General features: G+C 40.9%; 1 protein-coding gene across 1 annotated transcript; it reads right to left on the bottom strand.

Annotated features, from left to right (window-relative positions):
- Positions 1-347: 347 nt before the first annotated feature.
- LOC138024920 (E3 ubiquitin-protein ligase Topors-like) lies at positions 348-12,385 on the bottom strand. Its single transcript, XM_068872115.1, has 7 exons — positions 12,016-12,385; positions 10,013-10,131; positions 8,905-9,131; positions 8,566-8,636; positions 4,219-4,357; positions 3,226-3,434; positions 348-2,774 (listed from the first exon to the last, which is right to left on the bottom strand). The coding sequence occupies exons 1-7, from the start codon at positions 12,383-12,385 to the stop codon at positions 1,303-1,305; spliced, it is 2,607 nt and encodes an 868-aa protein (XP_068728216.1). The 3' UTR covers positions 348-1,302.
- Positions 12,386-12,429: the final 44 nt, after the last annotated feature.

The raw sequence follows: 12,429 nt of genomic DNA, 5'->3' as shown, positions 1-12,429 counted from the left end.
TGGATAGCTGTATGTTTTTGCTTGTACAAAGGAATAAAGTCCTCAGGAAATGTAGGTAGCAACCGGAATTATTACGCCAACCGCGTAACAGCTGAAAAAGGTCTGAAAATAGGTCTGAAATAGGGCACCAAATTTTTGGTCAGGTCTGAAATAGGATGGGGAAATCGCAAATTTTGGTCTGAAATAGGGCAAGGGTCTCAGGAAGTGGCTCGGTGCTCACCCCCACCCAATTTTTCTGGGAGCATCTTCTCCCCGTCCCGGGATCTCGACGTGACGTGGGCTTTTCAGATACTTCGGTTTTCTTCCGACATCAGAATGGGGAACCAGCTGAATACATCCACTTGCCCTTAATACATGTTGATTTCTTTTAATTTTTCACCAGCAATGCTATTTTGTCACTTAAATTTCTGAAGTCACGGTTTCAACTTGAGATCTATCCTCTCTCTTTGCGGTGGGAGTCTTCAAACTCAAGCAAAACAAATACCAGCAAAACCAGAGAGATCTACTCGCTTCAGATTCTCATTGCAGGAAATTTATACCGAGTTCTTTTTTCCTGGCTTTCAGAAAATTTGCAGAAACAATGTAGACATCGATGCGCAAACGGCCAGGTAAATCTTCCCGCGTCACCAGTTTAGTGGTTCGCAGCGGAGGAAACTCTTGTGTCAATTGGCCATTTCCGAGTTTATGTTTGCCTCCTCTTCAAAACGAGTTTTCATTCATATGTAAAATAGAACTAATTACCATGACAAAAACTTCGCACTTAGACTCGCTTTTAAGAGGAGGCAGACGTAAACTCGGAAATGGCCTATAATAGCCCACTTTCGATGTATTAAAATTCAGTCCTAAACTAAAGGCATCATCTCGAGGCTATGGGGAATGGACTCCGCGTTTCCTCTCTCTACCACCGTCGACCTGAACGAATCCAGTTCATTTTCAACATTTCTGGATTCTACTGGTGCAATTCTTAAGAGATAATGAAGGAGGTATTTCCTTCAACGTTTGCAGTATGTCGATTGACGTAAAATATATTTGAAAGGAACGAAAAAACACCGTCAACAACCATCACAGGTTTACTATCTGCGTTGACGTCACAATCTTAACTTGTCAGAAGATGTTATGGTAGTAAGTAGTAAATTTGAAAATAAAAACTCCTTGCTGCCTGTAAAAAAAGTTGGCTAGCCCTTTTTTTAAAAATTGAAAATAATTACTCCTTGCTGCCTGTAAAAAAAGTTGGATAACTCTTTTTTTTAAATTTAAATTTGTTGACAATAAAACAAGAAATAATGATTAACTGGATGATGATCAATCCTCTTTGCGCGCCAAGCACTTTACAGTTTTTTGTTCTCCTTTACTCTTCTCTTGTTTGATAAGGAGCTGTAACAGTCGCTTCTTATCAGTGGCGATTCGATATTCCAACTCCTCAATTTCTCTCACGATGGTTTCACTGCCAACAGAACTTGACTCTCTTGGCTCCGACGTGGGTGAGATTAACAATTCTTGGTCGCGCGAATAAGAAGGAGAACTTGACATGTGGCGTGACGTTGAAGACCTGCCGGTGTGCTTTGGTGATGGTGAACGTGACATGAAAGTCCTTGAACTTGGATAACAGTCTGCTCGTGAGGGAGAAACCTCTTGAGCTTGCGATTTCCGGAAAGAGCACGAAACTGAACCGTGTGAACGTCTACCAACTGTATGAGTCGAAGAGGTCTTCCCTCTTGATCGAGAACAATGTTCCCTGCTTTTCAAGTGTTTAGAGGATGTTCTTGAATCTCCTTTAGATCGAGAGTGTGACCTAGATGGAGACCGCGACCGCGACTTACTCTTTTTTCGACACTTTTTCTCCTTATTGACAACATTAATTTCACTTTGCCATCGGCTGGCCCTTTTCGAGGTACCTGTTTCCTCGTAGCGAGCTTTGGAACGCCTTGGGGAGTGAGAATGCGACCTATCACTTTTGCGCTTTGAACGGTCACGTGACTTCCTGTGGTTGTGTTTATTGGACGCGGAATGGTAGTCGAATCGCGAGTATGATTCAAAATATCCCGAGGAAGATCGCGACCAATGGTTTTTCTTTCCTTTATCCCTTGACCTTGAGCGACACCGATGATTGCATTTTCGCAGGGACTGCCTCCTCTTTATTTCCGTAGATCTAGAGCGCGATCGTCTTCTTGATCCATTCCCTGCAAGCTCATTGCGCTCAGAATCTTCACAAACGTCAGAATTATCTCCCGAAACACTGCTATCCCTAATGACAATGACTTCGACTGGTTTGTCAGAAACAGACGAATCAACTGACACACGGTCGCTTGGCCCCGGCATTATCAAGTCTTCTTTTGACCGATGCGCATGTGTATTTGAACGATGTTTTGATGAATGCCCACGCTTGTGCTTTCGCTCGTGTCTATATTTGTGTTTGTGGTGATGTCGGTGACTTTGTGCTCTCCTTTGCCTCTCAGTATCATCCAAATTGGTTGGTTCTAACACAGAAGATGAACCTCCCCTGCGTGTGGCATCAGTGGAAAAATAAGTAGAAGGAGAGGCGTCGTTCATATTATCCTCGTTTTCTAAATGTGCGCTCAATACCGAATCGGAACTTGATGAAATGGTCACGGTCTGAAACAAGCTCGACGTGTTCAGAGGAGTGGTCCCTGGAGATGACACAGGAGACCAACCGGCGACTTCATTGTGAGGCACTGGGGAATCGAAATTCCATTCCGTTTGCGACAGTTCAAAGAGAGATGCGCCGGATGGGCCGGGTAATGGAGATTGCCAATCTGGAAAGGAAAGAAAAGGAACTTTATTTAAGTGTCTAGTCGAAGCTAATAATGATCATCGCATTTTAGTGAAACTTGAGAAGATGCAAAGCAAGCCTAAAAAAACGATCTTTGAAAGGGACTCGAACACGTGACTGTGCCATAAAGGCTGTAATGCTCTACCGTCTGAGCCACCTGGTCATTCCTTCACCTCTTACTGAACATTCGAAACAAAGTTACGAAGCCTTTCCTCTACATAATTTTTTTTGTAATATCTTCCACTTGGTCTTTGTCTTTTCAAAGAGTTTTCGTCAATTTTTTATCAAACTTCAGTCAGGAATACCTAAACGTTGATCGGGAATGTACCTTGGATACTTTCAAGAAACTAGTTTCTTATTCTTATATCTTGGGCATTTTCCGAGATCGGAAAGACAACACTACGTAGTACCAAGCTAATGAGAGTCACTCAAACCTGTGGCGCTACTGTGAAATACTGTTGGCGTGTCTCTAAGTGGAACCGCATCCGATTCATCTGGCCAGCTGTACTGCGCACGCTCGTCATAAGCATTTAGATCAAACGGTGAGCGAGCAAAGCTCACGAACTCATGAATAAAATGTTCTGTTTTGTCAAACAGAAAAGGCCGCAGCTGATGGCAAAACTCCTCAGAGCTCAGCTCAACCCTAAAACAAATTATTTATAAAATTTCATTAGTCAAACCGAGTGGAAATGAGAAAAGGCACAAGACGCGACTTGTTTGTCAGGACTGGCTTTCTTAAAAAGGTAAAACAATGTACTCTACTCATTACATACAGATGTAGCCTGTGGATCTCGAATCCTCTTTTCTCACAGGCAACCCAAGGTTGGAGTCAAGATGATTTGTTTGGCAAAAGCAGTAAAGTATGTGAAACCCGGGGAGGGGGCACTCGTATATGAAAAGAGCGGGGATGTCGCCTTGCTAAAGGGTGTAAATTTCAGATTTTGGTCTCACTTAGCGTGTTCTGGGCAAAATACCATCATATGTAGCCCATATCCGTTAAGGTCTCGTTTAGGGTTACATGTAAAGAAATGATAAAAATATATTATATATTTAATACAGTTTTAAATATGGTCTCTTCTAGGTGTCGAAAAAGCCTAACCTAGACCAAGCCCAGATTTGATTTAAAATTTCCAAATACCATCCCTGCACCTTCATATGTAAATTCCCCCCCAAACAAGGTCACCACCCCTTGCCATAATACCATTCACAGTAAGACCTGGTCGCTAAAGCTCATAACTGTAATGTACCCTAGTGGGAAGGTACCATAGGGGTTGCATTTTGATTGGTCAAGGTTTACAACAAAATATAATCACTCTGCACAGGAAACCACACTGAGTAAAGATTCTATGTGTATATTTAAACATAGAACAGTTATTTGGTAATGTGTATATACAAGGATTCAATGAAAATGAAATCTTCTTACATACTTGGCAATGAGGGAGAGGATAATCTGAAGCACAAAACCAACATGGCTTTCATCATCATTTAAGAGTACCCTTAAATCTCTTGTGAGCCAGGGAATGAGGCGATGTGTACACGCAGGATTGATTCGAAAAAACTCTGGTGCTAAGGGGGAAAAGATAATATTATTATGCATCAAACTAATGATAGCTAAATACACCAGTTAGAAATAGATATATGATGTTGACTATTGCAAAATGAGCAGGACACAGTAAGGTTATTGTTATGTTTAACTGGATTATTTTGTAGGGGGATACAGCAATTGAGGCCATGGAGAGCTAACACTCTTCAACCCTCCAAGAAAACTACAGTTTCATACAATTTATTATTTTTTAATTTGAATAAAATTATCGTTAATGTCACTGTACCTTGGTATCAACATAATTCGCTTTTTAACACATAAATTTTAACCCTTTGACGTCCAAACCGGCCTAAACCGGCCTAAACCGGCCAGACTAACGCCAGACGATTTTACTCGTCAATGGCGAAACCCTGGGAGTCAATGGGTTAATATATGTACAAGGTGCAATAGAACAAGACAACAGATGTATTGGCATTTTTGAGGGGAACACTGCCTTGCAGCTGGTTAGCCTATGCAACTTCCGGATTGCGTGACATAGAACAACCTCACATATCTCCCCAGCACTAATTAGAGCTGAGTGGTAAACAGCACGTGCTAGATCGGACAAGAGTAAATGGTTGCCGAACAATGTACAAAGGCAAACAAGCCAACAAGCTTGAGGTACGTCGCTGCCCAGACTTAACCCAATTTTCATGAAGGAAAAGTGAGTGGAAAAACTAAAATAAACTGCAAACAGCAAATTTGTTTACTATAGAAGACAAACTACCCAGTGAACCTTTGACAGCGAACTGAGTCTTTCATAGCTAGACTCTGTCTATTAGAGAAGCCAGTTGTGCGGGCTCTACTAATTGAAGGTGTGAAAAGTCATAACTTAAAAACTGTTCTGGTATTCATACACTTCACAAAGGTCTTTAAGAATGTACACATGGGAAGAATGCTGCAGATTCTATGTGCTTACGGCATTCCAGAAAAACTGATGCAATTGGCTTACTTTACCAGGAGAGTCATAACTCCTGATGGAGAAACTGATTTCTTTGAAATGCAGGCAGGGGTTTTGCAGGGAGGCAGTGTGGCCCAGTGGTTAGGGCGCTTGCCTTGAGATCCGGAGATCCCGAGTTCAAGACCCGCTCTGACCACTGGTTGAATTTGATCCTGGTAGTCCTTGGTTCAACTTCCAAGCTGCACTTGTAAATAGCCAACTGGTTTGCCTCTGGCCAGTTGGGATTCTTAACAGTTGCTGTGTTCTGTTGTTTCATTGATTCATTGGCCCTGAAAAGCCCCTATGGGGAGAGGTCAATTAAGTATGTATGTTTGTATGTATAATGATGATGATGATGATGATAATAATAATAATAATAATAATAATTAGTGCCCAGGCCAGCAACTACCGCCCTATTGCCTGCCTACCCATGATGTGGAAGCTCTTGACAGGAGTTATGGGAGAGAAGTTATACCACCATTTGGAAAGGAATGGACTGCTAAGAGATGAACAGAAGGGGTGCAAGAAGGGATCCTGAGGAACTAAAGATCAACTGCTTGTAGACAAGGCAATCCTGAACAACTGCCGGAGAAGGTTGACAAACTTGTCAATGGCTTGGATAGACTACAAGAAGGCATATGATATGGTGCCGCATTCATGGACCCTGAAATGCCTGGGGATGGTTAAGGCTGCCAAGAATAGAGATCTCTATAATCAGCAACAGCATAGTGAACTGGAAGACAGCATCGACATAAGGAGGAACGGCTCTCAGGCAGGTGGACATTAGGAGAGGAATTTTCCAAGGTGACTCCTTGTCACCACTACTGTTTATAGTGATCATGTTACCCTTGACCCTAGTACCGGTACTATGAAAAATAAGAGCTGGATACAAACTGGCAAAGGACATTAACCACCTACTATTCATGGATGATCTGAAACTGTAAGGAGCTAGCAAAGATCAACTGGACTCACTTGTTCAAGTAGTAAGGATCTTCTCGCAAGACATTAAGATGTTGTTTGGGCCAGACAAGTGTGCTGTCCTGGAAATGAGAAGGGGAAGACAAGTTGGCAGTTGCAGAATAGTACTAACCAACTAGCAGCATATCGAGGAAATAAAGAAGGAAGGCTACAAATACCTTGGTATCTTACAGTTGGACCGGACTCTCAACACAAGATGAAAGGCAAGATAACATTGGAGTATATCAGAAGAGTCAAGAAGTTGTGTAGATCAAAACTCAATGGAGGAAATTTGATCGATGGCATCAATACCTGGGTTGTAGTTGTAGTACGCTACAGTTCGGGGATTGTGGACTGGACAATGGAGGAGGTAGCCAACATGGATAGAAGAACTAGGAAGACCTTGCCAATGAATGGCTGTCTGCACACCAGGAGTAATGTTGCGAGGCTGTACCTGCCGAGAAAGGAAGGGGGAAGAGGACTGATCAGCATCGAGGAGTGTGTAAGAAGGGAGAGCAAATCCCTTCATGGCTACCTAAGAGAGAGCACAGAGTGGATGCTTCAAGCTGCGTTGAAGGAGAAAGTGATTCTTGAAGAAGAGAGTCTTCAGGTCTATGAGAGGAGGAGGAAAGACAAGAAATTTAAAAACTGGAAGGAGAAAGCCCTACATGGTGCGTTTCTCCAACGAATATCAGATGAAGCTGGAGAGGAGTCTTGGAGATGGCTCAGGAATGGATTCTTAAAAAAGGAGACAGAAGGTTTTCTTCTTGCTGCTCAGGAACAAGCTTTAAGAACAAACTCGATCAAGTACAGCATAGATAAGACCTCAGAGATACCACTGAAACAGTAAGACACATTGTCAGTGGATGCAAGAAGCTTGCCCAGAGAGAGTATAGGAAGCACCACGACAAGGTGGCCCTGCAGGTACACTGGGAGATGTGCAGGAAGTATGGGATAGAGTGTAATGACAATCAACCCTTGCCAACTGCAGAAAATGGAGAAGTGAGGATTACCGTACCTGGGACATGACTATCTACACAGACAAAGTGCTGAAACATAATCGGCCAGATATTACTCTAATGCATAAGACACACAGAAATGGACACTTGTTGATATAGCTGTGCCAGCAGACCAGAACATCACCAGAACTGAAGAGGAGAAGGTTGAAAAGTACCAGGAACTAGCATTTGAAATCAGAAGGATTCATGGAGCCTCGAAAGTCACAATAATACCAATCGTGATTGGTGCTCTTGGAAGCACATCAAAAGGCGCAAAGACGTGGTTTGGCAAGCCTGACTTCCTTTGAAGTGTACAATAATTATCCGCCATCCTTGGAACTGCTCACCTGTTGCGGAAAGTGTTGTATCTCTAAGATACGAGGAGTTGCTAAGACACAATAAACATTACCCCGTAGAACACCCAACAACTAGAGAGAATCAAATAATAATAATAATAATAATAATAATAATAATAAATACTTTATTTAACCTGCAATGATGGATCAGATGGTCCCTTTGAACCATCTGGTATTAGCCCATCTGCAATAAAATATAAAATATACTTATAACTATATACACATATTAAAAACTATGACAAATTGATAAGTACTGTACAATAAAAATATAGTAAAATTTAAGAACAGTAATTTTATTTAATTCCTTGAACATCTATGATTACTCTTATCACGTCCAATAAGAAACTTACAACTTAAGATTTGAAGGTGTTTATACTGTTTAGTTCTCTAACTTCCTTCAGTAATATGTTCCAGTCCCATGTTGCCAAGAACTCAAAGGTCTCTGATTTGGCTTTAAATAAGAATGTGTAATATTGTAGGGTCTCTCAGGGACCTTCCAAGATACCTTGGCACCATACATCTTCGCTATCGTGCTGAACTATGCAATGAGATGAGACATAGATGGGAGAGAGAAAGAAGTTTGCATTAAGATTGATCGAAGGAGGAGTCGTTGTCATCATCCAGTGGTCATAACTGACACAGACTTTGCTGATGGCATAGCCATCACCACAGTGAAGACAAATCAAGCTCAAGAAATACTGGCATCAGTGGACCTCGAAGCAGCAAACATTGGATTATGTCTTAACTCCAAGAAGACAGAAGTGATGTATTTCAACCAGGGAGGAGAAACTACCACCAACGCAAAGAATTATTCATCACTAGACAGCAGGAGCCTCTTTGGGGACAACAAAGAATCCTTACACACACTGGAAGAACTTTGTTACATGTAAGTACTTTCAGTAGTATTAAAAATAATAACTGTTTTTTCAACTTCAACTCACATATGTCTCGCTGTCGTGGACGACCACCTTGAGTTACTCCTTGCACCCACATATTGCTTGTGTAAATTGCCCTGTATGAGAATAACACTGTTACTTATTTTTGGTGTATTGGGTTTAGGAACCTAGTGGATAGAAAACTAAAAGGTGCAGGATTCAGCCTTGGGTCTCATATCCGGAGTGCCCTGCAAAGCTACAAACATAGACCCAATGCCCAACAGCTTGGGTGTTTCAATGCATACAAACAAATAGAAGAATACTCAAAATCTGTAATTGTAGACATTTAAATTATTCAACTGCATTGTTGCTGCCTGTAGTCTTAAAGAATCCCAGCCTACAAACCTTCTTCTCTCTTGGCTAATAACCCCTCTATTTCTTTGGGCAAACGACTGAGTGTGACGAGGCTGAGCTCGCCGACCCCTTGCATCAGATTCATTCACACCCCATTGCCTTAGAGTCTCACGTTGTTGTCGCCTCGCTTCTGTTCGGGTTGTTCTGTAGCGAAAGTGTCTTCCGTCATTTTGAGACTCGTTTAATGGAACAACAAGTTCAGGTTTTGAGAGATAGTGCTGAAACGCAACGAAAAAGTAACAAAGGTTATAAAGTAATCCTGAGAGTGGTTAAAAACTGTCTCAAACACCAAATTAATCAAACTAAGCATTTGTGCATGTTATGTTACAGCAATAAATCTCTTGCAAGTAATTAGTTGTATCCCTGAAATGAATTGGAATCATTGGTGCATCAAATATTTAAGCAGTAGCAGAGTTTTTCTGTATTCACATAGCCCCATCTAAACATAAGGGGGAGTTGGGAAAATTTGAGACAGTTATGCAAACCTGAGACACAGTCTAGGGTTTGCATAACTGTCGAGAATTCTCCTTAAGTGTTTAGATGAGGCTGTGTAAAAACAGAAAAAAGTTCTCTATTGCTTTTATAAAATATTTCTCAAAAATAATTTGACAAATGAAAGAAAATGCTGGTTTCTTAATTGATTTTCTTGATACATGCTCATACTTCCTACCAGCCAATCAAAATGTACATCTGACAACATATACCGGTAACCAATCAAAATTCATGTCATGTCACAGCCGTATCTAAATACAGCTATTGAGCAATGAGAGTGCAGGTACTATCCTAATTATTTTATAAGATAAAATAGTCGCTGTATGTATCTTCATTTCAGAATAATTAAAAATGTTAATGCAAATCTGTTTATATACAATCAAGCTTACCATGATAATTTTTATAAAAATGTAAATTTCACAATGAACACAACCATTGCCCATTTGCAGTGTAACCAGTGAATGGTAATTACCGGTATACATGTACTTGTATCTTTTGTATCTTCATGTACATCTAGTACTAGCTGGTTATGAGCTAGTGCACAAAAAGTAATAGAGAAGCAAATCAAAAAAAAAATTATAAATTTAGTTGTAGACTGAGCCCCTACCTGTTGGTAATCAGTCATAGATTTCACACTGTGTATAATGGAAGTGAAGCTTGACTTACACAGAGGGCATGTCCTGACTATCTCAGACCATTGTAATATACAAAAGTAGCAAAAAGCATCTAATAATTGTACTTAAGGCAAAATACACATGGTGTGAGGTACCATTACATAGATGTAAATAGTCTGCTATCCAAAGCTAGTACTAGGAATACATTGTTCCACTCAGTTGAAGCCTAAGAGAGTTGGATACCTTACACACATTAACTAGCATCTCCATAAGCAAAAGAGCTCAAAAGAGTTTTTGTTATGCATTCTACATGTACGGATAGAGAATAAAGGAATGCTTGCCAGGGAAATGCATTATTCCAAGAAGCTACAATCAGATGAAGCCTGGTGTATCTTGTGTGTTTGCTTTGGTTTAGGTCTGGGTTAAATTTCTTTGGGAGTCATGAATGAACGACTTTAGGGTTAGGTTTGAGTTAGAGTTAAAACTGGATGTTTTCAGGGGGGGGGGGGGAATAATGATTTAGGACTCTGGTGGAACAAAGATTAACCTGCAGCAGCAATGTGTCCAAGAGATGACAGAAACATGACAAACACATCACCCGCTTGACTCCATGCATGGATGCCTTGTATATTGGAAGGATGTTAATTACCTGACAACCATATCATACTTCATCAACGTTGGGTTGAAAACCCTAAACTTCTCCCATTCAAAAGTCAAGAGAGGAAAGCCATACCAGCACTTCACAGTAGTTACTAAAACAAGGAATGACCTACAGTGACCTACAACGATCTACAATATGTTACATTGTACAATGAGCTACAGTGACTTACTACAATTACCCACACATGTACAGTGAGCTACAATGACCTACAATGAGTACCATTATAAGCTAAAAGTACCAAATGACCTAAAATAAAAGATAATTTGCAGCTCTGAGGGCACTGCAGCATGTTTGCACTACAAAGGCTAAAAACATTTCACTCTGCGCTTTAACCGAATCAAAACTTTGTGGCTGTGCAAGTTGAAAATTTTCATTGTGCACTCTAAACCAAACAAAACATTATGGGAAGAATAACTTCTCTTCATTTTTTCCTGCTCTAATTAAGATTTTATCCTTGCCAAGCAAAGCCTTGAAATTTGTACATTTTCAATTTAGCTTTAAAACAAAGGAAAACCATCCAATGGTCTTTTTGCAGTTTATTTCTGCCTTCAAGGCCACATGCGTATTGTAATTGCTGCTGGACTAAAAGCGTTGCATGACAACGCACAATGGATCCACTCACCAAACTCTTCACCCTGATCCTCTTTTGTTTTTCTCTGATTGTAAGTCATTTAAGGAGGCCATTGTAGGTCATTGTAGATTACAGTAGGTGTTTGTAGCTCATTGTAGAGCACTCACTGTTGGTCATTGTAGGTCATTCCTTGTTTTAGTAACTATGGCATGTCACATGTAACGAACAGTTGAGTGCCCAGCAAACAGCAGTTCACCAATTATTGGTAGCAAATTGTCACCTGACTGTTGGTAAACATCTTTCTTGAAACATTTGACTATTTATGATCTGATAGTCAGTTGACTGTTTCCTATTTGTCTGCCAACAGTTTACCAACAGTCAGGCGACTGTTGTTTGAGAAGTTGCTCAATTTTGTACAGCTGGCAGTTATATATATTCACTTAGACAAAATTCAGCATTGGAGAACTGGGGCTTGGGTATCCGCTCATTTCGCCCAAAATCACCAGGGTCATGTCACCCAGCCCTGAGCACTTAATTGTTTGATTGAACTTAATCATTTTGGTGATATTAGGACCACCCCAGAAGGGATGGTTCTAAATTGTTAGGCAAGAGACGCCTGGACAACTTTGAACACCTTGAACAAAAGATCAAAAAGAATTTAACTCAAAAACGTTTCAAGAAGGGGGTGGGCGCGCAGAAGAGCCAGATGATTTCGGGCAAAACGATCGTGGCCGGCACAGGAAACCAAGCAGCGACAAGGATACGAAAACACTTGTCGAGGAAAGCTTTGTTGTCGAATTCACTGAGGCAGACCGAACACGTAACATCCATCTGAGGATTTTTCGTTGCATAAGAACCCTGAGAAGAGCTTTGAGAAAGTTCATTTCCTTGTTGAGGTGCTTTTTGCTTGCTTTTCCCTTTGGTAACTTCAGCGATCTGTCGATCTTCGTCAGTGCTGTTTGCCCCAAGACAGGAACTCGATGGCGAGTAAGAAATCTGCAGCGAATTAGTCCCATTTGTACATTCAGCATGATTAATGTCTTGAAAATTCGTTCTCGAAGATTCGCCTGCTACAAAAGGTTCACTGACTTCGGTTTGGTTGCTCGTTCTTGGGTGGCTGTCTTGAACTTCCATCACAAAGAAAAAGTTACCAGCAAATATGACAACGTCTGACGAAG

The sequence above is a fragment of the Montipora capricornis genome, chromosome 11 (assembly GCF_036669925.1).
Source record: "Montipora capricornis isolate CH-2021 chromosome 11, ASM3666992v2, whole genome shotgun sequence".
NCBI lineage: Eukaryota > Metazoa > Cnidaria > Anthozoa > Scleractinia > Acroporidae > Montipora > Montipora capricornis.
Note: the sequence above shows the minus strand (reverse complement) of the source record. Positions and strands in the feature narration are given on the sequence as shown.